The sequence below is a fragment of the Oryctolagus cuniculus genome, chromosome 2 (genome assembly GCF_051225735.1).
Source record: "Oryctolagus cuniculus isolate XC-2025 breed Fujian yellow rabbit chromosome 2, ASM5122573v1, whole genome shotgun sequence".
In the NCBI taxonomy this organism is placed as follows: Eukaryota; Metazoa; Chordata; class Mammalia; order Lagomorpha; family Leporidae; genus Oryctolagus; species Oryctolagus cuniculus.
In genome coordinates, this window is record NC_142868.1 from 175,978,617 (window position 1) to 176,006,252 (window position 27,636).

At 43.7% G+C, this 27,636-nt stretch overlaps 2 protein-coding genes across 14 annotated transcripts in view; both read left to right on the forward strand.

The window, feature by feature from the left end:
• Positions 1-19,733, forward strand: part of DPY30 (dpy-30 histone methyltransferase complex regulatory subunit) — a 35,159-nt gene extending 15,426 nt beyond the window's left edge. For 6 of the 13 annotated variants that reach the window (XM_070069280.2, XM_070069278.2, XM_070069279.2 and 3 more), the window contains 4 exons: positions 5,578-5,648; positions 5,741-5,788; positions 15,549-15,691; positions 18,941-19,279. In XM_070069280.2, coding sequence (XP_069925381.1) covers positions 5,613-5,648; positions 5,741-5,788; positions 15,549-15,691; positions 18,941-19,013 — 300 coding nt within the window. In that variant the 5' untranslated portion in view covers positions 5,578-5,612 and the 3' untranslated portion in view covers positions 19,014-19,279. Of the gene's footprint in view, positions 1-5,256; positions 5,375-5,577; positions 5,649-5,740; positions 5,789-15,548; positions 15,692-18,940; positions 19,280-19,372 lie in introns of those variants that run through there. The other 7 variants (XM_089326588.1, XM_089326584.1, XM_089326587.1 and 4 more) reach the window with 5 other exon arrangements.
• MEMO1 (mediator of cell motility 1) overlaps positions 1-27,636 on the forward strand; it is a 652,780-nt gene that overhangs the window by 503,958 nt on the left and 121,186 nt on the right. The window lies entirely within an intron of this gene.

A 27,636-nucleotide genomic window follows, 5' to 3' on the forward strand; every position in this document is an offset into this window, starting at 1 on the left:
ATAATTTCAGTTTACAATTTAAAGCAATATTGCCTCCTCTGTTCTTCCTTGTAATAATTGTTATTCTAATTTTACATGTGAAAAAACCTGAAGCTCAGAAGAGTTAATCTCTGCTTAATTGTAAATGGCAAACAAGTGAAGAAACTCTTCCAATCACAGATCAAAGTTTCTCTATTACACATGCCTAAATAGCTATAAATTGCCTAGTAGATTTTTTTTTAAATTTATTTATTTGAAAGGCAAAGTCACAGAGAGGCAGAGGCAGAGGCAGACAGAAAGGTCTTCCATTTGCCAGTTCACTCCCACGATGGCTGCAACAGCTGGAGCTGCACCAATCCAAAGCCAGGGGCCAGGAGCTTCTTCTGAGTATCTCACACAGGTGCAGGGGCCCAAGGACTTGGGCTACCTTCTACTGCTTTCCCAGGCCATAGCAGAGAGCTGGATCAGAAGTGGAGCAGCCAGGACTCGAACCGGCAACCAACTGGCACTTCAGGTGGCGGCTTTACTGGCTGCACCACGGCACCGGCCCTGTAGATTTTTATCTGTGGAATGTGTCCTAAGTCTGTAAAAAAGCAGGTATTTTTTTCTTCATTATTCTAAAGTCTAGAATTCTAGTTCTAGAATCTTTACTGTCTTCCTGAACCTCCAAGAAAGTAAGTCTAGAGATTACTTTGGTGCAAGTACCTGTTTTCTCTATAAATTCATTTTTTGAAAAAAATAAAGAAGACCTGTAAAATAATCAAATAGAAAGATGAATATAAGAAGGTCTTTGACTTTGAAGAACTGAAAACCTAATTCTGTTTAATCATGAATTAAATGTAAGGCAGAAAGAGGTAAGTAGCAACATGTAGGAAGCAGGTGAGAGCCCTGAACACTTTGGTACAAGTCCAAGTAAGAGTCAAGTGTCCTTCTCATTCATTAATTCATTCCTCTTTGAATAGTAGATATTGGTACAAATTTCTGACATAATAATGGTTCCCACAGTCATCTTTAGAATCATTAATAGCCTATCAAGTCATTAATAGTATAGGAAAACTGAGTACTCTGCAGTCTCTTCAGTTAACTCTATACTTGTTGTTCTTTTCTTGCTAATTTAGTTCCATCTATCAGGTTTTTTTCCTCCTGCTATGGCTTGTTTTCTCAAACTTTAAACTATTTTTTATTTTTTTAAAAAATTATTTATTTGAGAGGTAGAATTACAGATAGAGAGAGGGAGAGACAAAGGTCTTCCATCTACTGGTTCACTTCCCAAATGGCCACAACTGCCGAAGCTGGGCCAATCCAAAGCAAGGGGCCAAGAGCTTCCTCTGGGTGTCCAACGTGGGTGCAGGGGCCCAAGCACTTGGGCCATCTTCCACTGCTTTCCTAGGCCATAGCAGAGAACTGGATCCAAAGTGGAGCAGCCAGGACATGAACCAGTGCCCATATGAGATGCTGGTGCCATAGGCAGAGGTTTAGCCTACTATGCCACAGCTCCAGCCCCCTCAACTATTTTTTTTAAAGATTTATTCATTTGAAAGACAGAGTTACAGAGAGGAAGAGAATGAATCTGTCTGCTGCTTCACTTCCCCAGTGGCTGCAATAGCTGGGGCTGGTGCAGGCTGAAGACAGAAACCAGGAACTTCATCTGAGTTTCCCTCATGAGTGGCAGGAACCCAAGTATTTGAGCCATCATCTGCTGCCTCCCAGGCCCACTACCTGGAAGCGTGATGGGAAGCATGGAGTAGCCTGGACGTGAATCAGGCACTCTGGTAAGTGTTGGAGGTGTTCCAAGCAGTCATTTAACCTACTGTGCTACAATGCCTGTCCCTTAATGTTTTAAATGTGAAAACTTTTAGTGAAGCTTTTTGTAAATCACACCAATAAATTTTATCTAGATTGAGAGAAACCTAGTTGACAATTATTTTATGCTCCTACCTTTAGTGAAAGTTTATATAGTTTCAGTAGTGTCAGTATACAAACATCAAATTTTGACTATGAAACAATTCAGCTTAACATATATTACAATGTACCAGATACCATGTGAAGTAACACATGGTCCCTGCCTTGAAGGAGTGCAAAATTAGATTCTATCTTTACTAAAATCTTCAGCACTTGGAAAATGTAAATTAGCCGCTTTCACTTGTTTCCTGGAATTTGGAAATATTTTTTCGATGCCCAGTGTGTATGGTGAAATGTATGGACATTTAAGAAATATGACCATGCATATTACTATTGTCTTTTTTCCTTAATTATTCTCTGGTCATACTTGCTTTTATTTCCCATTCTTGAAAAATAGAATTTATATGTCAGTTTATATATCTTGTACATATGCATTACATATTTGCATTAATCTACATGAAAAATCTTCAAAATGCCATATGTACCTGTTATCCATTTATAATACTAATCAAATATACATGAAAAAATAAAACCTTAAAAATGTACCCACAACTTTAGCTCCTAAACAAATTTTACTTTAGATCTTTATCCATGCAGCTTTTAACAAGTACAAGGGGGAGGCATTGTGGCACTGGGGGCTAAGGTGCTGCTCCTGTGTCCACATCCCATACCAAAGCGCCTGGAACTACTAAATCCTGCCCCTGCTTCCTACTAATATGTACCCTAGGAGGCAGCGGATGAAGGCTCAGGAACTTGGATTCCTGCCACCCACATGGAAGACCTGCAAGTTCCAAGTCTTTTACTCTGGCCCAGACCTGGTTGTTTAGGGCACTTGGGAGCAAATCAGCAAATGAGACATTTATTTTTCTGTCACTTTGCCTTCAAAATAAACATTTTAAAAAGCTTAAAAAATAGGGCCGACGCTGTGGGTATAGCCACTACCTGCAGCATTGGCAGCCCACGTGGGCGCAGGTTTGTATCCTGCCTGCTCTACTTGCAATCCTGTTCCCTGCTAATGTGACTGGGAAAGCAGAGAAGATTGTTAAGGCAAACAGCGGCAGAGAACATATTATTACCTCAGTTTTTTGTCTCACATAGAAGAGAGATTTAAAAGCAAGATTTATTAGAGTCAAAGGCTTCCAGCCAGAGTGGCATGGAGGGGAGCTTCCAAGGGAGGAAAAAAACCAAAGTGGTCCAAGGCAGTCAATTTTTGAAACAAACAAACAAACAAACAAACAAAAAACCTTGACAATCAGATCAACATTGTTATGAGGCAGGTGCAAGGTGTCCGGCGCGTAACAAATCTTCCCAGGCAGACGAATCAATTAATTCACAGGCTTTTATTGGGGTTCCGCTCCCGGGCGAGGTTCCCCGGTCCCAACAGAGCAACAGAGCAGGGGCAGGGGAAGTCGCGTGTCAGAGATTGGGAGAGCTCCTTTTATAGATTCAGGGCATGGGGGTTAAAGGTTGAGGCGGGTCTGATCCTCACTGGTTGACCTTTAGGCACCCGCAGGGACCTTGACAAGGACTTTCTTCCCCAGAAGTAGGCCTCTCCATTTCCGGAAGTGTAGGCCTTCCCTCTTGCAGAACTCAAAGCTACCAGCTGGGACAAAACCCTTTTTGCAATCCTTTATCTTGTCTGGCTTGCTTAAAAAGAGCCATCATTAAGGGTTGGGTACCTAATTTGTTTTCATTGTAAACTGGGAGCGCAGAAGGTGGAGTCAGCATCCCCTTGCTTTTCTCCTACAATTGGAAGTGGGCAGGCAGGCACTTCTGACCCTACTAAGGATAACTTTTGGGGGAAAGCAAGCACTCTACACCCCAAATTTCCACTGAGACCACCCTGACTGCCTGTTAACCCATCTGAGTCCTCACAAGATGGCCCAAGTGCTTGGGGCCCTGCTCCCACGTGGGAAACGTGGATGAAGCCCCTAGCTTTGGCCTGGCCCAGCCCTGACTGTTGTTGCCATATGGGGAGTGAACCGGCAGATGAGATTCTCTCTGTCTCTGCCACTGACCTTCTTCCTTGCTTTTTTGTTTGTTTAAAGATTATTTCATTTATTAGAGAGGCAGGGCGGGGTGGGGAGAGATCTTCCAACAACTGCTTTACTCCCCAAATGGCTGCAACAGCTGGAGCTGGGCCGATCCGAAGCTAGGAGCCAGGAGCTTCTTCCAGGCCTCCCAAGCAGGCAGGGGCCCAAGGACTTGGACTATCTTCCACTGCTTTCCCAGGCCTAGATCAGATGTGGAGCTTCTGGGACCGGTATAGGATGCCGGCACTGCAGGTGGCGGCTTTACTGGCTATGCCACAGTGAGGCCCCCGTAACTGACTTTCAAATAGATAAATAAATCTTTAAAAAAATAAACAGCAAAATAAAGTATTTAAAAAGTACTTAATGTTATATATTTCCACAAATGTGATTTTTAATTTTAATGTCAATCATATTGACATGCCATAATTTGGTCTTCAAATATTTATATGAAGTTATCAAGTTTTCACTTCACAATGGGCCACTACAATGGGACTGAGTCGGTCTATCACTTAAATTTACATGAAAATACATGAATTCACTGGCAAGAAAATACCTGCTTTACCAGATCCCCTTTGCTACTCTTTCAAAATGCATGTAGGGGGCGGTGCAGTGCAGTAGCCAGGGAGGCTGCGGCCTGCAGTGCAGGCATCCCTCGTGGCTGCTCCAATTCCTATCCAGCTCTCTGCTGTGGCCTGGGAGAGCAGTGGGATTGCCCAACCTGCACCCACGTGGGAGACCGGGAAGAAGCTCCTGGTTCCGGATCGGCACAGCTCTGGCCGTTACGGCCATTTGGGGAGTGAATCAGCAGATGTTAGACCTCTCTCTCTCCCTCTCCTCTCTCGCTGTAACTCTTTCAAATAAATAAACAATCTTAAAAAAAAAAAGTGTATGTAAGAAGGCTAATTATCTTTTGTAGTTCTTACAAATTCAATAGTACCAAGGGAAAAAGAGTACGATACAAACCTAAGGCCCCACTCACAACGCATATTCACAGACGTGAGGCGCGAATAAAAGCTGACTACTAAATCCCCACACACTGGTTCTTCCCTCCGGCGGATTCCGCAGCCTGAGCCTATGATTTTTCTGGTGAGAACCATTCAATAGGCGGTATCTAAGGAGAGCTTCGGCCGATGTTTCCGGGCATCTTCCGGCTGCTGGCCAGGCCGAAACTCTGGGTGTGCAGTCGGGATTGCTCGTCCTGGGAGGACAGGATGAGGAGGGATTCGTCCATCACAGCCGCACTTCAGAAAAGCCACAAAGACTCTCGGGGGCGCGGGGCGCCTTCCCGCCCCAGACCCACTGGGAGGCTCTGCGCAGGCGCGGCAGTTGTGCGACATCCGTCACTTACGGCCGAAGCGGTTTGCGCTGTACAGACCTCTTAGTTGGAGCTGTGCAGACCTCTTAGGAACGAACAGCTTCGGCGCGGTAATCAGCTCCTCTTCCTGCTTTTCTTACTTCTCGTAGGTAGTTGGGGCAGCCCTGGAGCTTCTGTACCTGCTCCGGGCCTCCAGTCACGGGCCGTCCTATCGTGCTCCTCACATGCTGGGGGGGCTGCGCTGGCGCCCTGGTGGGGGTGAGGGGCGGGGTCGAAGCCGGGCAGCGCTCCATCCCGGCGTCTCCGGGTTGAAAGCTCCCGGGTAACTCTCAACTCTTGTTTTCCAAGACTTGGTATCCTGGAACTGACTCGCGGGGCCCGCCATGGAGCCAGAGCAGATGCTGGAGGGACAGACGCAGGTATCCGGAGGCCCTTGGATTTGGGGTGGCGGCGTGCAGGGAGGCAGCGGGGAACGTGGCTCATGTCTGTGGGATCCTGTTTTGTTTTCTAGGTTGCAGAGAACCCTCATTCTGAGTATGGTCTCACAGACAACGTAGAGGTAACTCGCTCAATTCCTGTGCCACCTCTGGTCGTCTCTTGAGAGCTGGAGAAAACTTGGGATCCGTTTTTACTAGGTTGCTTTGCACGAGGGGAAATTTTTGCTACCATGAGCTGAATAGGATCAGATTATAGCTAACTCGTTTGACTAGCGAACCAATTACTTTTGAGCCAAGAATCCTAACTTAAAAGTCATTTTGGGAAACAAGCCCGCATTACTGAAGGACACAGAGACATTTTGCGTGGTGGGTATGAGTGCATCGGTTGGGATGTTAAGGTGTAAAAACGGATGAAAGTTCAGCTCGTTGGTCTTTGTAGTAGTAGAAGATTGTGCTGGTGGAGTTAAAGCTTAATGGCAGAGTTCAGTAGTAGATGCCATTGGAAGCTGTAACAGAGTAGACACTTTTTATCTTACATGATTTAGTCTTGATTCAGAGACTACAAGTACAAGCATTCCAAAGAAGGTGTACCTTTTTTTTTTTTTTGTAGGCCTTTTAAGAGATTGTGTCTAAAAAAAATGGAAGGTACTTTTGTGAATGAATGAGTAAATACTGACTGGGACAGATGAATTGACCACAGTTAGGCTAATAGAGACTTCTTAGAGCAGATTTATGTGTTATCTTAAAAAAATAGACATGGGTGATTACGTTTGAATAAATGAGCGCAGGAGCATTTCTGTGTATAGTAATAGTAATAGCTGCTAATGTTTCTTCAGCCCTTTTGTGATGTGCCATACACACTGTTAAGCAATTTGCATCTATCTTTACACCTAAGGCTCAGTTGAGTGACTTGTCCACTGTCACCCAGGAAGTAAGTGGAAAGCTGTAATTTTCTTTTTAAGATTTTTAAAAATATTTGCATGTATTCTTTTTTTTGTATATTTTATTTATTTGAAAGGCAGAGTTACAGAGAGAGAGATATTGGTCTTGTATTTGCTGGGCACTCCCCAAATAGCCAGGGTTGAGCCAGGCTGGAGCCATGAGTTTCTTCCGGGTCTCCCACTGGGGTACAGGGGACCAAGCAGTCGGATGATCCTCTGCTGCTTTCCCTGGCACATTAGCAGGGAGCTGGATCAGCAGTGGAGTAGCAGGGATGCAAATCGGTGCGCTACTGGTTGCAGCTTAACCTGCTATGTTACTGCACTGGCATCAAGAGCTGTGTTTTAAATCTAGGCAGGCTGATAGCTTTACAGTAGGATTAATTTGTATTGCAACTTCTAGAGTTCACTGGCATGGCTACTTTGTACCTATAAAATTGCTATTCCTGTGTACTGATTTGACCAGTGGTAAAAAGAGTCCATCTGTGTGGTTTTTTTTTTTTTTTTTTTTTTTTTTTTTTAAGATTTGTTTATTTATTTGAAAGGCAGTGCTAGAGAGCGAGCGAGCTCCTCCATCCACTGGTTCACTCCCAAAATGGCTGCAGTAGCTGGAGCTGCGCCAATCTGAAGCCTGGATCCAGGAGCTTCTTCCGGGTCTCCCACGTAGGTGCAGGGACCCAAGTATTTGGGCCGTCTTCTGCTTTCCCAGGCAGGGAGCTGGATGGGAATTGGAGCAGCTAGGACTTGGAACTGGTGCCCATATGGGATGCTGGCACTGTAGGCGGTGGCTTTCCCTACTGTGCCACAGCGCCGCCCCACCCCCATCTGTTTTCATAGTGCAAATTTTAATTGAACTGCAATGCTGAATAAGGTGACTCTGTAAATACACTGTTTTGTGTTCTAATCATCTAAGAGACTTTAAGGTGTCCTCACAGTCTTTTCTCGATGGTATTTGTATATGAAGGCAAAGCCTTGATACTGTAGAGCAGGGTTGGAGAATGTTTAACTCACTGTGGGCTGTATAAGGTCCTAGAAATCATTAGATCTATCCTGCTGAGGCAACCACAGGTGGAACTGAAAATTCAATAAATGTATAGCAGGCTACTTTTTAAGTTATATGGCTGGGGAATGATGTTAAAAATATCCAAATGGGGCCAGCACTGTGGCATAGTGGGTAAAGCTCATTACTTGCAGTGGCCCTTGGTGAAAAAAAGGTTCTCCACCCCTGCTGTAGAGCAATGATGCCCAAGTGCTGCATCCCAAAACCTTAGACCAATTTCCATGAGAAAAAATAAGGATAGTGGAGAGTGTTCATTATATTATTTCATGACTGATAGACTTGTTTCTATAACTTTTTAAGAAAAGATTTATTTATTTGAAAGGCAAAGCAATAGGGAGAGGGGGAGAGAGAGAGAGAGAGATCGTTCATCAAGTATTTATTCCCAAAATGGCCACAACACCAGGGCTGTGCCAGGCTGAAGGCAGGAGCCAGAAACTCCATCCTGCTTTCCCATGTGGGTGGCAGGGACCCAAGGACCTGGGCCATCTTCTGTTGCCTTCCCAATCACATTGGCAGGAAGCTGGATTAAAAATGGAGCAGCCAGAACTTGAACTGGCACTTCAGTATGGCATGCTTAACCTGCCGTACTAGAGTGCTGGCCTCTGTTTATGTAATTTTAGTGCCATTTTATGAATTAATGGTGATAGTAAAATAGTAATTTAAATTTTTACTTGGCAAAAAATATACCTTATATTAGTTTTCCCAGTCACCATAGTTTGTATGTATGTATTTAGGTTTGCTTTTTATTTATGTGAAAGGCAGAGTGACAGAGAGAGAGGGAGAGACAGAGCGAGAGGTCTTCCATCTGCTGTTTACTCCACAAATGGCTGCAGTGGCCAAGGCTGGGCCAGACAGAAGACAGGAGTCAGGAGCCCCTGTGTGTGGCTGGGGTACAAGCAGTTGGGCCAGCTGCTGCTGCCTTCCCAAGTACATCAGAGGGAGCTGGATGAGAAGCAGAGCAGCCAAAACTCAAACTGGCTATCAGATAGGGAATGCCGGCTGTGTAAGCAGTGGCTTAACCCATTGCCCTGTTGATGCTGGTCCACTTACCTTACTTTTTTTTTTTTTTTTTTTTAATTTGTACATTTTGGGAGTCTGGAAACTACTATTCTATAGCTGCCTCTCTTTCAATTCCATTTTCTTTCCTTTACCGGCTTAGGAATTTTTCTTAAGCGGTCAAGTCTCATTGTATCTTCTTGTCTGTTGTTTTAAGAACCTTATAACAGAGGCTGGCACTAGGCTTAGAAGGTTAGGCCTCTGCCTGCAGTGCCAGCATCCCATATGGGTGCTGGTTCAAGTCCCGGCTGCTCTTCTTTTGATCCAGCTCCTTGCTAGTGTGCCTAGAAAGCAGAGGAGGATAGCCCAGGTTCTTGGGCCCCTTCACCTGTGTAGGAGACCCAGAGGCGGCTCCTGGCTCCTAGCTTTGGCCTGGCCCAGCTCTGGCCATTTTAGCCATTTGGGGAATGAACCAGCAGATGGAGGATTGAATTCTCTCTCTCTCTCTGTCCTCTCTATTTCTGACTTTCAAACAAACAAACAAAATCTTAAAAATAACAGAATTCCATTGTTTGTCTTCCAAGCCTTTTTACTATTGTTGGCATATATTTTACTTATATGTGTGCTGTGACCTCTAAAATGCATGACAGTTATGTTTTATTTATTTATTTCTTATTCTCTTAAGGAATTTAAGCAATAAGAAAATGAAGAATTTTGCATTTACCCACATATTTACTATTTTGAGGCTCTTTCTTTTCTGTGGATCTCAGCTTCTATCTGGTGTTGTTTTCTTTTTTTTTTTTTTTTTATTATTATTTTTTGACAGGCAGAGTGGACAGTGAGAGAGAGAGACAGAGAGAAAGGTCTTCCTTTGCCGTTGGTTCACCCTCCAATGGCCGCCGCGGCCGGCGCGCTGCAGCCGGCGCACCGCGCTGATCCGATGGCAGGAGCCAGGAGCCAGGTGCTTTTCCTGGTCTCCCATGGGGTGCAGGGCCCAAGCACCTGGGCCATCCTCCACTGCACTCCCTGGCCACAGCAGAGGGCTGGCCTGGAAGAGGGGCAACCGGGACAGAATCCGGCACCCCGACCGGGACTAGAACCTGGTGTGCCGGCGCCGCTAGGCGGAGGATTAGCCTAGTGAGCCGCGGCGCCGGCCTCTGGTGTTGTTTTCATTCTACTTAAAGGGCTCTGACTTTTCTTGTACAAGTCCATTTGCAAGAAATTCTAGCTTCTGAATGTTTGGAGTACGCATTTGGTGTAACACTTAAAATGCATTGGGGACACCTGCTTCCTATGTTGAGTTCTCCGGGTTCAAGTCCTGGCCACCCTTATGATTTTAGCTTCCTGCTAATATGCACTGTGGAAGGCAGCAAGTGATATCCTGAATATCTGAAAAAAAAAATCATTGTTTTGCATAGTTTTTAGAAGATATTTTTGCTGGGAGTGGATCTGCTTCTCAATGCATAATGTCTTTTGCTGCTTTCAAGGTTTTCTTTTGTTGGGTGGGGACTGGCATTGTGGTGTAGGGGGGTAAAGCTGCTTCCTGTGATGCTGGCATCCCATATGGGCACCAGTTTGTGTCCTGTGTGCTCCACTTCTCATCGAGTTCCCTGTTAATGGGCTAGGAAAGCAGTACAACATGACCCAAGTGTTTAGGCCCTGCCACTCATGTGGGAGACTCACATGAGGCTCCTAGCTTTGGCCTGGCCCGGCCCGGCTCACTACTAGCTGTTGTGGCTGTCTGGGAGTGTACTAGTGGATGGAAGATTGACATCTCTGTCTCTGTCTCTTCTTCAAATAAATAAACACCTTTTAAAATTTTTTTATCAGTTTAAAAAAATATTTTTAATTTTTGATTTATTTAAAAGCCAGAGACAATGGTCTTCAATTCGCTGGTTTACCTCTTAAGTACCTCTAGCATCCATTGTGGGCTAGATGAAAGCCAGGAGCCCAGAAGTCAGTATGAATCTCCCATTTGGGTGTCCGAAACCCAAGTACTTGAGCTATCATCTTCTGCCTGCCGGGCTACACATTAGCAGGGAGCTGAAATGGAAAGTGGAGCCTACCCTCAAACCTAAGCACTCCAATATGGGGTGCAGGCATCCTAAGCTACAGCTAAGCACTGTACCAGACACCTACCCGTTCCTGGTAATTTCTTACTGGATGCTGGGCATTGTGAATATTACCTTGTATAGTATTTGATACTTTTGTATTTCTTGAGACGTACTTAAATTTTGTTCCAGGACATAGTTAAGTTACTTGGTAATAGTTTGTTCCTTTTGAGGCATGCTTTTAAGTTTTGTTAGGTGGGAGCAATCCAGCTTTTAGTTTAGGCCTGATTGCCTCCTCATCAGTGTCCTACTTAGTGCTCCAAGTATTAGGAGGTTTTCCTACTCTGGGTCATGGAACATGAACTGTTCTCAGCCCTGTATGAACTCCAGGCATTTTTCCTCCTGCTTCTTCTGGGAGGTTCTTTTCCTAGCCTTGAGTGGCTTGCCTCAGACCCATACACAAAATATTCACCAGGAGCCTGGAAGGCAGTCTCTTTATAGTCTCTCTCTGTATAATTCTCCTCTCTGTGCCATTTTTTTCTTTCAAAGTACACTGCCCTGCAAATTCTAATTGTTTTTGGTCTTCAAATTTCCAATGGTGTCTTCTCAACTCAGTTCTTCCTTCTCGAGCTGCATCCTTTAAGTTCTCTAGGCAGGAAGATGTTACTGGGGGCAACCTCAGGGCTCACTATGCTTTTTCCCCCTTTTTTGTAATCACTATTTTGCAGTGTCTATTATCATCTCATTCTTTTTCCTCCCTCCCTCCCTCCCTCCCTCCCTTCCTTCCTTTTTTGACAGGCAGAGTGGACAGTGAGAGAGAGAGACAGAGAGAAAGGTCTTCCTTTGCTGTTGGTTCACCCTCCAATGGTTGCTGCGGCCGGCGCACCGCGCTGATCCGATGGCAGGAGCCAGGTGCTTCTCCTGGTCTCCCATGGGGTGCAGGGCCCAAGCACTTGGGCCATTCTCCACTGCACTCCCTGGCCACAGCAGAGAGCTGGCCTGGAAGAGGGGCAACCGGGACAGAATCCGGCGCCCCGACCGGGACTAGAACCCGGTGTGCCGGCGCCGCAAGGCGGAGGATTAGCCTATTGAGCCATGGCGCCGGCCATTTTTCTTTTCTTTTTGATAGTTTGGATATATTAATCTTCAGGTTAATTCAGTATGTTGACTTAACTAAAACATTGGCAGTTGACATATATTAGGTACTCAAATGTGTTCAATATATAAGAGGATTTAGTTAAGTAATTTATTATAAGATATATAAGAGTTGTTTAAGCATTGCTGTTTCTTTTTGGAAAAATTGTAATGTTATGTAACTGACTAATTTGTATTGTACAGAAACACTTTAACAGGAAGTTGGAACTGTTTTAAGAAAATACGTTTTGAGATTTCAAAGGTTGCCTGAGTTTCTTTTCTTTTAAAAATTTTATTTATGTTACTTATTTGAGAGGCAGAGAAAAATAGAAGGGAGGACAGAGACTGCTTCCATCTGCAGGTTTACTTCTTGTGTGCTCAAGAGCCAGAAACACAGTCCTGGTCTGTCATGTGAGTGGCTGTGACCCAAGTGCTCCAACTATCACCTGTTGCTTCCTAGGATGCCCCTTAGCAGGCAGCTGGAATCTGGAGCCGAGCCAGTGTTAGAACCCAGGCACTCCATTATGGTGCTGGTGTGCCAAATGTTATCTATTTTTTTTAAAGATTTATTTATTTATTTGAAAAGTAGAGTTGCAGAGAGAGAGTCTTCCTTCCACTGGTTTAGTCCCCAAATGGCCACAACAACTGGAGCTGGGCTGATCCGAAGCCAGGAGCCCAGAGGCTCCTCCAGGTCTCCCACGTAGGTGCAGGGGCCGAAGGACTGGGGCCATCTTCTGGTTTCCCACGCCATAGTGGAGAGCTAGATCAAAAGTGGAGCAGCCAGGACTTGAACTGGTGCCCATATGGGATACCTGCACTACAGGTTGCAGCTTTTACCTGCTGCCATAATGCTGACCCCAAGTGTTATCTTAACCATGGCACTGAATGCTCACCCCCAACTCAATTTTGTTTTAATTGTGATCACGGTGAAGTTCTAAACAATAGTGGATTTTTTTTTTTTTTTAAGATTTATTTATTTGAAAGAGTTACAGAGAGAGGTTGAGGCAGAGAAAAAGGTCCTCCATCCACTGGTTCACTCCTCTGATGGCCACAATGGGTGGAACTGAGCCAATCCGAAGCCAGGAGCCAGGAGCTTCTTCTGGGTCTCCCACAAGGGTGCAGGGGCCCAAGGACTTGAGCTATCTTCTACTGCTTTCCCAGGCCATAGCAGAGAGCTGGATTGGAAGAGGAGCAGCCAGGACTAGAACCGGCGCCCATATGGGATGCTGGCGCTTCAGGCCAGGGCGTTAACCTGCTGTGCCACAGCACTGCAGGCCCAACAATAGTGGATTTTGATCTGGGAGAAAAAACTCATTCAAGATGATAATGTCAGGTTTTAGAAATATCAGGTTATATGATCTTTTCTGCAGTGGGAAGGTGAATTTTACAATGGCTAGAATTTCAGGATTGACTATGCTGTGGGTAGTATATTAAGAAAACTTTATGGGCTGGTGCTGTGGTGCAGTGGGTTAGTCCTCCACCTGCAGTGCCAGCATCCCATATGGTCTCCAGTTCTAGTCTCTGCTGCTCCTCTGCCAATCCAGCTTTCTTCTATGGCTTGGGAAAGCAGTGGAGGATGGCCAAAGTGCTTGGGCCCCTGCACTGGTGTGGGAGACCCAGAGGAGGCTTGTGGCTCCTGGGTTCAGATCAGTGCAGCTTCAGCCATTGGGACCATTTCGGGAGTGAACCAGCAGAAGGAGGACCTTTCTCTGTCTCTCCCTCTCACTGTCTGTAACTCTGCCTCTCAAATAAATAAATAAAATCTTCAAAAAAAAAAAAACTAAAGAAAACTTTATAGGAAATGATTATCTAAGTTCCAAGTTTAGATTGAGAAATCATAAGAAAACTAGAAAAAATAGTCTGATGTAGTTATGGGAACTATCTTGGGGAACCATGGTGTGTATATGTTGTAGATTAAGTTCTTTTTCACTTTTTACAAAATAAAATTCAATCTAGAAAAATGATTTTTCTTTGTTGACTCATACCCAGTTTGTGATCAAAGAAAAAGGTCATGTAACTGGATTTCTATCAAGATTAATGTTTGTTTTTAGAGCCACTTATTTCTTTTTTAAAAATTTATATTATTTGATTTATTTGTAAGGCAGAGCTAGAGAGAGTGAGTTATCTTCCATCTGCCGGTTCATTCCCCAAATGGCTGCAATGGTAGAGGTTGAGCTGATCCAAAGCCAGGAGTCAGGAGCTTCCTCCAGGTCTCCCACATGGGTCAGGGGCCCAAGTACTTCTTCTTTGCTTCCACTGTTTTCCAGGCCATAAGCAGAGAGCTGGATTGGAAGAGGAATAGCTGGGGCACAAACTGGTGCCCAGATGGGATGCCAGTGCTTCAGGTGGAGGCTTGGCCTGCTACACCACAGCAGGTGTAGCAGAGCCACTTATTTCTAATACAATAGATTATTTACAAGATAAGTGTTTTTATTTATTTTTAAAGATTTAATTAATTTATTTGAAAGGCAGAGATAGAGGAAGGCAGAGAGAGAGAGAAAGAGGTCTTCCATCCACTGGTTCACTCAAATGGCTGTGATGACCTGGGCTAGGCTGAGCTAAAGTCTGGAGGCAGGAGCTTCATCCAGGTCTCTCACATTGGTGCAGGGGTCGAGGCATTTGAGCCATCTTCTGCTGCTTTCCCAGGCACATTAGTGGGGAGCTAGAATGCAAGTAAAGCAGCCTTGACAGGAACTGGTGGCTGTATGGGATGCTGGCTCACAGGCTGTGGCTTAACCTGCTGTGCCACAACACCAGCCCCAACAAAAATTTTTAATAAATTAGTTTTCAGTGCTCTGGTTATCAGCTGAATCTATGTGAAAACAAATTTGAAAACAGTGAATAGAAAATAATGGTAATGAATTATAGCTAGATTCTATGGTGTTAGCCTCTGGGCCTGAAGCTTGCTTTCTTTATTAAAGAGAGTTTACCAAGTATTAACATATCAGCATCGGGAGTGGGTATGAGCTTCAGTGGTTAAGATGGCTGCATCTTATTTTAGAGTGCCCATGTTGGCATCCTCGCTCTGCTTCTGTTTCTAGCTTTCTGCTAATGTGTACCCTGAGAGGCAGCAGGTGATGGCTGAAGTAGTTGAGTCTCTGTCTGCCACTTCATGGGAAACCTGGATTGAATTCTGGGCACTTGGCTTCAGCCTGGCCCAGCCTCAGCTGTTGTGGGCATTTGGGGAATGAACTAGCAGATGAGAGATCTCTGTCTGTTTCTCTCACTCTCTTTCAAATAAAATAAGTAAATAATTAAAAACATACTAGCACCAACCTTAGATTGTCCTTGATAAAATAGTATCTGTGGTATAAAAACTGAAACAGGACTAGCTTTCTTGCTGTGATTCATTGATACTGAATGTCATTTCCAGAAACTTTGAAACATACTGAAAGAAGGTATTTGAATGAAAAAAAAAGAGGGGGGAGTTGTATTTACTCCTTAAAAAGGCAGGAGGAAAGGGAAGGAGAAGAATCTAGAGATATCCCGCTAAAAGCATGAGATATTACAGTGTTCAGAGATTTGGTAAAAGTTTAAATGAAATTTCATAGATGTGTCTGAATTTATTTTGGTGTAGAGGTTTGCAGATTGCTACTCAGTGATTTGCCTTTTCTGTTAGTATCATATTTCTGTTGATTTTGTTTAGCATTGGAATTAATCTAGTTATTTGGAATATTCATCCATTGTTTTTTGAATTCACCAGAGGATAGTAGAAAATGAGAAGATTAATGCAGAAAAGTCTTCAAAACAGAAGGTGGATCTGCAGTCTTTGCCAACCCGTGCCTACCTGGATCAGACAGTTGTGCCTATCTTATTACAGGGACTTGCTGTGCTTGCAAAGGAAAGGTAAGACAATAGTGTCTGCCAGTGGAGCTAGCAGAGAAAGCAGAACAGACTTCTCTATTGGAAGAACATTAGTTATATATGGCTAGCTTTTACTGTATAATTTATGAATAGTTTGTCTTTAAAGAAGTCAGCCATAATTTCACAGTTCACACATTACATTTTTTCTCTTGGTATTACATCATGTACATGTTTGTAAATTTTGTATCCTCTTTAACTTAATATAACAATTTGTCATTGTTTCTATAGTTTTTATGAATGTAATTTGTTATTATAATACCACAACTAGGGTATTTCCCCATTGTTGAGCATTTAGGTACAATTTCCTTTGTTTTTATGGGTCACTAGGTATTTTGTCTATTTCCATGCCTCTTTTGCTTTTGTTTAATGCTTTCTTATGGAAAATTCCCAAGGTTTTCTAGTTTGAAGGACATGTTTCTTACTATATAATATCATATTTCTGTCCAAAAATTTATCCTTAAGGCCCCAGGGGGTGGGTGTTTGGTACAGTGGTTAAGTTGCCACTTGGGACACCTGTATCCCATATCACAGTTTGAGTCTCAGGTTTTAAGTGTCCGCTCCACTTCCAATTCCAGCTGCTAATGTGCACTCTGGGAGGCAGCAGGTTATGGCTCAATAAATTGGGTCCCTACCACTCATGTAGGAGCCAGATTGAATTGCAGCCGCCTGGCCCAGCCTGGCCCAGCCCCTCCTGTAACATGCATTTGAACAATGAACCAGTGGATGGAAGACCTCTGTCTGGCTCTGTCTTTGTCTCTCTACCTTTCAGATAAAATTGAGAGTAAATAAAACTTGTACCAAAATGCTTTAATTAACATTTCCTTATTAAAGAACTTGAGGGAGATATGTCTTTTAGTAAGACTTAGAATAGATGTCTTATTTAGTTAAAGATTATATGAATAAGCAATAAATAAGTTTTTGATTTATTTGTAAAATAGAATTTATTTTGACAGATTGTTTTGATTCTATTACAACTAAAATGTCGATGTCATATATATACTGAAGGAGAAAATTTCAAGTTTTCAAGTCACAATCTATTTTAAATATATTCTTAAAGTAAAAATGCTGGCAAAGTAATTTATCAGATTCACCCTAAGTATTATGTGAAAAATGTCATCTATGTGTAGACAGCTCAAAAGGATGTTTACAGTGCTAAGAGAAGTTTTGCAATCATCATAGATGATTTTTAGATGTCTTCTCATAGTAGTTTTTTTTTTTTTTTTAAGATTTATTTATTTGAGGGGTAGAATTACAGAGAGAGGGAAAGACAGAGAAAAAGGTCTTCCATCTGCTGTTTACCCGCCAAATGGCCGCAGTGGCCAGAGCTGAGCTGATCTGAAGCCAGGACCTTCTTCTAGATCTCTCATGTGGGTGCAAAGCCATCTTCTGCTTTCCCAGGCTATAAACAGAGAACTGGATTAGAAGAGGAGCAGCCGGGACACACACAGACACCATATGGGGTGCTAGCACCATAGGTGGAGGCTTAGTCTACTATGCCACAGCACTGGCCTGGCCCCCATGGTAGAGGTTGAGGTTTTTTTTTTTTTTTTTTTTACAGGCAGGGTGGACAGTGAGAGAGAGACAGAAAGGTCTTCCTTTACTGTTGGTTCACCCTCCAATGGCCACCGCCGGCACGCTGTGGCCGGTGCGCTGCGGCCGGCGCACCGTGCTGATCCGATGGCAGGAGCCAGGTACTTATCCTGGTCTCCCATGGGGTGCAGGGCCCAAGCACTTGGGCCATCCTCTACTGCACTCCCTGGCCACAGCAGAGAGCTGGCCTGGAAGAGGGGCAACCAGGACAGAATCCGGCACCCCGACCGGGACTAGAACCCGGTGTGGCGGCGCCGCAAGGTGGAGGATTAGCCTATTGAGCCGCGGCACCGGCCTCCCATGGTAGAGTTTTAAATAGCATCTCCACAACTTTTCGTCTTTGGAGTTGTTTTCCTAGTAAGAATAATTTATGTAAAGATGTTAAGAATGAAATAACACCTACTTTTATAAAGATACTTCTCAGGTATGCTCTGTGTTCCAGTATTAAAATTATTTTTTTAAAAATATTTGTTTGTTTGTAAGAGAGAGAAAGAGAGAGAGATCTTCCATCCGGTAGTTCACTCCCCAGAGGGCCACAATGGCTTGGTCCAGCCAAAACCAGGAGCCTGAAACTCCATCCAGGTCTCCCAGGGTAGTGGCAGGGGCTGAAGTACTTAGGCCATCTTTGCTGGTTTCCCAGCCCATTAGCAGGGAGTTGGATCAGGAGTGGAGCAGCTGGGACTTGAACTGGGGTGCTGGCATCTCAGGCAGCAGTTTAACTCACTGCACCAGTATGCCAGCCCCTAAAATTATTGATTTACATTTTGAATAAAAAGAAGCATAACGGCCAGTGCCGCGGCTCACTAGGCTAATCCTCCGCCTTGCGGCGCCGGCACACTGGGTTCTAGTCCCGGTCAGGGCGCCGGATTCTGTCCCGGTTGCCGCTCTTCTAGGCCAGCTCTCTGCTGTGGCCAGGGAGTGCAGTGGAGGATGGCCCAAGTGCTTGGGCCCTGCACCCCATGGGAGACCAGGATAAGTACCTGGCTCCTGGCTTCGGATCAGCGCAGTGGGCCGGCCGCAGCGCGCTGGCTGCGGCGGCCATTGGAGGGTGAACCAACGGCAAAGGAAGACCTTTCTCTCTGTCTCTCTCTCTCACTGTCCACTCTGCCTGTCCAAAAAAAAAAAAGCATAACAATTTACTACGCAAATAAATATTGATTCCTTTAAGTGGTAACTTAGAGTTCTCCTCTGTATGCCTTGAAGATGCTATGGCCATTTTCTTTTAATTATTTGCTGAAGGATAATATAATAGAAACTTACTCCATAGTTGTACAGCCTGATAATTGTTAATAAACTAAACATACTTCTGTTGTACTCAAATCAAGAAACTGAATACTGTCTGTCTGTCTTGCGACCCCTTTAAGTCTCTGTTCTTGGTAATCATCATCATAGTGTCAGTGTGTTTTTGAAATAAGTGTTTTAGAATTGAGTTCATAGCTGAATTTAAGCCATATAATAATTTCAGACTTCATTGTTGGCTGATTTGCTTGCCTATCTCATTTACCCTATGATTACAAATACTCTTTGACTGTAAAATGAAAATTTAAACTTCAAAAGGTATGTTTTCATTATGAAACATTATGTTTAAATTCACGCATCTAGTGAATATATGTCTCAACTTTGGATTTCTTTTCCTTTCAGACCACCAAATCCCATTGAATTTCTAGCATCTTATCTTTTAAAAAACAAGGCACAATTTGAAGATCGAAACTGACTTATTGGGAAGAAAAATGTGGTTGATATTGCAGATTTATGTGATTAAGAGGCAACTTAAATTGCCATGATTTTCTCCTGTTTTGGAAGTATCAGAATCTTCAGGACAATAAAATATTTCCAGAGTTGCAGAAGAGAACAGATCTCCCTTATTTTGATTTAATTACCATAATTATTTAATGAGCATATTCTGTGCAATTTATTCTCATATTGTCTATATCTTTGTTTTTAAAATGACCTTCACAATAAACTATCACAAAGCCATTATTTTAAAGTAGTTTTTATTCTGTTTGGCAGATATTTTATGCAGTTGAATTATTTTCATAAATTGTTTCTTTCTTGTGTTTTGTAATGCAACAGAGTGAAAATACCGTGGAGTCAAGTATAAATTAAAAACCCAGGGCCGACGTTGTGGCTTACTGGGTAAAGTTGACACCTGCAACACAAGCATCCCACATTGGCGCCAGTTCAAGTCTTGGCTGCCCCACTTCCAGTCCAGCTCTTGTTAATGGTCTGGGAAAGCAACAGCAAATGGACCAAGTTCTTTGGCCCCTGCCACCCACATGGGAAGCTCCTGGCTTCCCCTAACCCAGTCCTGGTCATATCGATCATCTGGGGAGTGAACCAGTGGATGGAAGATACCTTTTTCTCTCTCTGTCTCTCCATCTCTGTAACTCTGACTTTCAAATAAATAAATGAATTAAAAAAAAAATAAGAAAAACTCAGCTAATTTTTCTCAACATTGTCCTTGGGCCTCTCTGAGTTGGGATCCGGTAAGTCAGGAACAAACATCACAGGTGATTTTAATGGACAGTAAAATTCACAAACTGAAAAAAGCATTGTAAAGGGAGTGCAATATTCTCCAGTGCTGTCGACCTTTATAGTAATAATAGCTATCATTTATAGGCCTATTATGTGTCAGGCATAGTACTGTTTTACTTCAATTATCTAATCAGCAACTCTGCAAAGTAGATACTATAATTCCCATTTTGCATATGAGATAACAGACTTGGGAGAGGTTAGGTGAGTTACACAAGACAACACTGCTGGTAAGTTCTTGCATGAAAATTCAAACCCAGTTCTACCATTGTGTCGGTGAGATATACTAACATTAAATGCCATTACCTCCCTTTCCATAAAAATAAGCAGCTAGGTGCCAGCATTGTGGTTTATTAGGTTAATCTGCCTGTGATGCCTGCATCCTTTGTGGGCACCAGTTTGAGTCCAGGCTGTTCTGATCTAGTTCCCTGCTAATGGCCTGAGAAAAGCAGAGGAAGATGGCCCAAGTGCTTGGGTGCCTGCACCCATGTGGGAGACCCAGTAGAAGCTCCTGGCTTTGGTCTGGCCCAGCCGTGGCCATTTGGGGAGTGAACCAGCAGATTGAAGATCTCTGTTTCTCCATCTCTCTCTAATTCTGCCTTTCAAATAAATCATAAAAGAAAAAAAGATACTTGTGTCTGAAGGCTAAAATATTAAAATTTTGCCAAAATTAGAAATGTAATGCTGATGAGGTCCGATAGTTCTCTTTAATACAGGAAATACTTATTTCAGTAAGCCTGACACTTGTGGGGAGGTGGTATTATGGGTTTGATTGCCATCTGCAGATCTGCATATTTATATGGGAGAAATCTGGAAATATTTGTGCTTATATAGTAGTTTTCACACATGTTAATCACATCAAATTAATTTTAGTTGCCCAAAATGACCTAAATGAATGATCTCTGAGTGAAATCCCGGTGGAAAGAAGGGGCCATCAAAGAAGGAGGAACCTTTCTCTGAAGAGAGGAGAGAAATTCTACTTTAATTACGGCTTTGTCTAAATAAGGTCGGAGTTTGTGAACTCAAGAGGCTTCCATAGCCTTGACAGCTGATGATTACTGATGTCATAAGTAAAATAAGTGTGTCAGTTGTTAAATCAACAACAGGAATCACTGTGCACTTGCTCCCCATCTAGGACCTCTGTCCTTAATGTATTGTACTATGCAAATTAACAGTAAAACTTAGTATTCAAACAGTACCTTATACTTTGTGTATCTGTGTGGGTGCAAACTGTTGAAATCTTTGTTTGTTTGTTTGTTTGTTGACAGGCAGATTTAGACAGAAAGATCTTCCTTTCCGTTGGTTCATACCCTAAATGGCCGCTACGGCCGGCGCTCTGTTCCCATCTGAAGCCAGGAGCCAGGTGCTTCCTCCTGGTCTCCCATGTGGGTGCAGGACCCAAGCACTTGGGCCATCCTCCACTGCCTTCCTGGGCCACAGCAGAGAGCTGGACTGGAAGAGGGGCAACCAAGACAGAATCCGGCGCCCCAACCAGGACTAGAACCGGGAGTGCTGGTGCCGCAGGTGGAGGATTACCCAAGAAATCTACTCAGAGTTGATCTACTGTATATAAAGATAATTAAAAATGAATCTTAATGAAGAATGGGATGGGAGAGGGAGTAGGAGATGGGATGGTTTGCGGGTGGGAGGTTGGTTATAGGGAGAAGAACCGCTATAATCCAAAAGTTGTATTTTTCAAATTTATTAAAAGTTTTCTATAATAAAAATATAAAATGTTAAACAAATTTTAGTTGCCTGGCTAATCTGTAAATTAATCAACTCAAGTGTTTCTAGTAATATTTTATTTAAAAAAATTATTTGAGTGAGCTCCCATTGGCAGGTTCATTCTCCAGTTGCCTGCATCTGCTGGGAGTGGGGCTGACAAGCTAGGAGCTGGAAACTCAATCCAGGTGTTCCACATGGGTGGCAGGAGCCCAATCACTTGGCCTATCACCTCTGGCTGGGCCAGGCCAAAATCAGGAGCTTCATCTGGGCCTCCCACATGAGTGTAGGGGCCCAAGCAATTGGGCCATCCTACGCTGCTTTCACAGAACATTAATAGGGAGCTGGATGGGAAGTGAAGCAGCCAGGACACAAACTGATGTTGGCTTTATCCACTTCACCACAGTGATGAGCCTCTTAATTTTAGAATCACTGCTGGCTCCCTTAGTCATAATTTAACATTTGGGTGAGCTGTAGTTAGGTAATAATTATTAAAGCATTGATAATGCTATCTTTTTTTAAAAACAAAACTCTTTAGCATTGCTTCTTAATAGCAGTTCACATCAGAGCTACTATAATTTTCAAAATTATAAATCATGTAATTATGTGCTATGTATATTATATACTAATATATGTATGTACATACCTGGAGAGTATGATTCAATTGGGATAGTACCTGAGTTTATGAATGTGTGAATTTGACAGAAGCTCAGGCCGTGTGGTACATACCTTTAGCTAATGACTACCTAAGAGGTGTTTGCTTTGGGGAGATAGTGCTGTCTTATTACCAGTGTTCTATTGAATTATTTTCAAGATACGGCTTAAATTACTCAATCTTTAATTTGATACTGAGACTAGGACTTTCTTTTGCTGGCAGTCCATGCACGAGTTAGTACTTACTTTATGCCAGGTGACATGCTGATAATGCTTCACATGACTTATCATTTAATCCTCAACCCTGAGAGGTAGATTTAATTAAAAACAAGTTATCTCCATTGCATTTATTTTAAAAAATCACTTTATTTGAATATGATAAAAAGCTATACATATTTGATGCCTTTGAAGTTGTTTCAAAAAGTTAATGGAAAATGCAATTAAAAGAGAAGTGTTTTTTGGTGCAAAGGAAAAAAAAGCTGTTCTATGTGTGTACAATAGAAATCCTGTTGTCTCGCTGGTATATGAAAAGGAATCATAGTAGGGATCCACAAATGACACACTATCAACACTTTTTCTAAAACAAAAATATTCATCTATATTAGCAATATTTTGATTTCAGTCTGCATGAGGCATCTATGATTGGTGTTCTTTATTATCTTTCTTCTACAAACCAAATAATGCATGGTCAACAAGTTTGTTTAAGTTTTTGGAAGGACATTTTACACATTTTAGGAAGTAATTTGTACAATGCTAGATTTTTTTTTCCTCCCAGTCTTCAGTTAAATAGTTTGCCTCTAATTTTTTCAATAGATTTTATTTATTTGAGAGTGAGAGGGAGAGACAGAGAAAGGTCTTCCGTTTGCTGCTTCACTCCCCAAACGGCTGCAACAGCTGCAACTGTGCCGATCTTAAGCCAAGAGCCAGGAGCTTCTTCTGGGTCTCCCTCACAGGTGCAGGGGCCCAAGGACTTGGGCCATCTTCTACTGCTTTCCCAGGCCATGGCAGAGAGCTGGATTGGAAGTGGAGCAGCCGGGACTTGAACCTGCGGCCATATGGGATGCCGGAGCTGCAGGCGGTGGCTTTACCCACCATGCCACAGTGCTGGCCCCTATGTGTTTGTATTTTTGGGTTTATGTAATGAATTATATAATAGCATGCCTAGGACAACTGGTATAAATAAGTTGGAGAATGTGATTTGTCCTTGTTAAGAATGCACGCTAGGGGTTGGTGGTGTAGCATAGTGGGTAAAGCCACCACCCGTGAAGCTGGCATCCTGTATGGGTTTGAGACCTGGCTGCTCCCTTTCCAATCCAGTTCTTTGCTAATGTATTTAGGAAAGCAGTGGAAGATGGCTCAAGTGCTTGGGCACCTGCACCCATGAGGGAGACCCAGAAGAAATGCCTGGCTCTTGTCTCCTGGCTTTGACATGGCCATTGATGCCATGTGGGGAGTGAACCAGCAGATGGAAGACCTCTCTCTGTCTCTTCCTCTCTCAATCTGTAACTCTGGCTTTCAAATAAATCATAAAAATTTTTAAGTGCACACAAAACTGAGGAAGGGATACAGTACTGTTGAGAGTCTTCTTAAAAGAGTATCATCTCCTAGCTCTAAGAGTTCAGTTTTGGGTATCATTCTAGTGGGTATCATTATGGTGGGTATCATTCTAGTGTATTTTACTGAGGGACTGGAGGGCATCGTTTACTCCAGTAAGTTGGTTAATGGAAATCAGTTTGGAAAATTCTATGCTTGGGTGATATATATATTTTTTTAAGATTTATTTTATTTATTTGAAAGGCGGATTGACAGAGAGAGGAAGAGATAGAGATCTTTCATCCACTGTGTTACTCTTCAAATGGCTACAGTGGCCAGGGCTGGGCCAGCCTGAAGCCAGGAGCCTGGAGCCTCAGTCGGGTCTCCCATGTGGGTGCAGGGACTTGGGGGCTCGGGCCATCTTCCACTGCCTTTCCAGGCACATTTGGAGGGGGCAGGATGGGAAGTGGAGCATCCTGGGTCACCAGACCTTTTCTGAATTAATGTCTTCGCACTGACCCCACACCACCACAGTTCAAGAATTTACGCTTACAGAATATTGTTGTGGCTGGCGCCTCGGCTCACTAGGCTAATCCTCCACCTAGGGGTGCCGGCACACCGGGTTCTAGTCCCTGTCAGGGCTCCGGTTCTGTCCCGGTTGCCCCTCTTCCAGGCCAGCTCTCTGCTGTGGCCCGGGAAGGCAGTGGAGGAGGCCCAAGTGCTTGGGCCCTGCACCTGCATGGGAGACCAGGAGAAGCACCTGGCTCCTGCCTTCGGATCAGCGCGATGTGCCAGCCACAGCGTGCCAGCCGTGGCGGCCATTGGAGGGTGAACCAATGGAAAAGGAAGACCTTTCTCTCTGTCACTATCCACTCTGCCTGTCAAAAAAAAAAAATATTGTTGTTTTTAAGTTTTTATATATATTTACTAAACAATATTTTCCCCTTTAACTGGTCAAACAGTAGTAGATATATATATATATATATATATATATGCTACATAAAATACAGCACGCAAAGGATCAGTGTGGCACAGCAGGTTAAGCCACTTCTTGCAGTGCTGGTATCTCATGTGGACATTTCCCCTCTGTATATAACACTGCCTTTCAAATAAATAAATCAATCTTTAAAAAACAAAAAAAGGAACTGAAATAGGTTCAGACGGGGTATAGACACCTTGAATTGAAAATGAAAAGAGGGGCCAGCGCTGTTGCCTAGCAGGTAAAGCTGCTGCTGGCAGCTGCTGGCCCCAGTATAGCAGGATTTTAAGATGGATAACTTCCTGTTAGAAATATGACCTAATAGTTGTAGTAATCATGTGAAATCTTGTAACCAGTTCTTTTCCTGGACTGGACTCCAAAAAGATATAACAAAGTTGGAGACCTGACACATACTATCAAACTGTAGAAAATAAGGACAAAAGATGAAACCTATAAGCAAATATAAATGAGAATCCACTTGTTTAAAAAATCTCTGAGTGTAAATAATAAAAGACAGAAGTGGTATAATAGTATAAAATAGGTCACCAGAGAGAAAAAGGGCAAATGGTCAGGCAAAATTATCTTTTAAAAATTTTGTTAGGGTCAGGCGCTGTGGCCTAGCAGGTAAAGCCGCTGCCTGCAGTGCCGGCACCCCACATGGGTGCCAGTTCTAGTCCCGGCTGTTCCACTTCCGATCCAGCTCTCTGTTGTGGCCTAGGAAAGCAGTGGATGATGGTCTAAGTCGTTGGGCTCCTGCACCCACATGGGAGATCCAGAAGAAGCTCTGGGTTCCTGGCTTGGGATTGGCGCAGCCCCAGGTGTTGCAGCCATCTGAGGGGTGAACCAGTGGATGGAAGACCTCTCTCTCTCTGCCTCTCCTTCTCTCTCAGTGTAACTCTTTCAAATAAATAAATAAATCTTAAAATTTTTTTTTCAGCCTTTAAAAAAAAAGATGTGTATCTTTTGACTCAACCATTTCATTTCTGGGAATCCTAGATATTTCTTATGAAAAAAGCTTTTATAAAAATCATTCTAAATTTTTGGAAATGAGCAGATTTTCATTTTATTGGAATCATTAAATATGTAAAGTACTTAGCACAGTGTGAGCCACATTGTGTTTAATAAATGTTACTTAAGTTTGGTTTCTAAAGTAGAACGAGGCAAAGGTGACTGATGCCAGGTGAGAGCACCAATTTTGATTGAAGTTAAAAGAGCTCGTGTGCTGAGCTCTCTTCTTTTTTTTATTTATTTTTTTATTTTTTTTATTTTTTGACAGGCAGAGTGGACAGTGAGAGAGAGAGACAGAGAGAAAGGTCTTCCTTTGCCGTTGGTTCACCCTCCAATGGCCGCCGCGGCCAGCGCGCTGTGGCCAGCGCACCGCGCTGATCCGATGGCAGGAGCCAGGAGCCAGGTGCTTTTCCTGGTCTCCCATGGGGTGCAGGGCCCAAGCACCTGGGCCATCCTCCACTGCACTCCCTGGCCACAGCAGAGGGCTGGCCTGGAAGAGGGGCAACCGGGACAGAATCCGGCGCCCCGACCGGGACTAGAACCCGGTGTGCCGGCGCCGCTAGGCGGAGGATTAGCCTAGTGAGCCGCGGCGCCGGCCTGAGCTCTCTTCTAAACACTATTGTGTCATTCTAGTTTGTGTTTTGAAAGGTAATAATAGAGAGGCAGAGAGAGAGAGAGATCTTTGCTGGTTTGGTCCCCAAATGGCTAGGGCAAGGCCAGGAACTCCATCCGGGTCTCCCATGTCGGTGGCAAGGGCCCAAGTACTTGTGCTATCTTCTGCTTTCCAGGCACATTAGCATGGAACTGGCTCAAAAGGACACCTTATCCCAGGATGGTGTCCTGGTGTTGCCACTGCTGGGCCTAGAATACTTTTCTAATATGGGACTTCCAGTGTTAGGGGGCTCCTTAAGCTGGCTATTAGCTGTGGGTAAGGAAAATCTAAAAAGTCAACTTGGTACTGTCCTATAGATTCAAAAATTAAATCTCAGGATACAAACAGGTGTTTTTTAAGTGTAGTTGTATGTATTTGACACAAAAATTCAAAAACTAGCCGGCGCCACGGCTCACTAGGCTAATCCTCCGCCTAGCGGCGCCGGCACACCAGGTTCTAGTCCCGGTCGGGGCGCCGGATTCTGTCCCGGTTGCTCCTCTTCCAGGCCAGCTCTCTGCTGTGGCCAGGGAGTGCAGTGGAGGATGGCCCAAGTCCTTGGGCCCTGCACCCCATGGGAGACCAGGAAAAGCACCTGGCTCCTGGCTCCTGCCATCGGATCAGCGCGGTGCGCCGGCCGCAGCGCGCCGGCCGCGGCGGCCATTGGAGGGTGAACCAATGGCAAAGGAAGACCTTTCTCTCTGTCTCTATCTCTCACTGTCCACTCTGCCTGTCAAAAAAAAAAAAAAAAAATTCAAAAACTACATATTGAAAAGGTGACATCTTTGGTATATCCTTGCACTTTAGCTACCCAGCTTTCAGTTTGTTTCCTTCTACACACATTCCACATAAGTGCAAGTGCTTGAGAATACACGTATTCACTTACACAGATGGCAAGTACACAGTTCACGTTATTCTGCAATTTGCTTTTTCCCAGTTTTTGAAGCTCTTTCTATACCAATAATATATTGCCACCTCATTCTTCTTTGTTTATTAGAAAGGCAGAGAGAGACAGAAAGACAGACACCATTCACTGGTTCATTCCCCAAGTGCCCACAAAAGTCAGGACTGGAGCAGGTTGAAGCCAGGAACCATGAACTTAGTCTGTTCTCCAAAATGGTTGGCAAGGACCTGAGTTTAGTTGAGCTATCACCTACTGGCTTCCACGGTATGCATTATGGAGAAGCTGGGATGGAGAACAGAGCCAGGACTCAAACCTAGGCCTTGCAGGATGGAATGTGGTCATCCCTAGTGTGAACT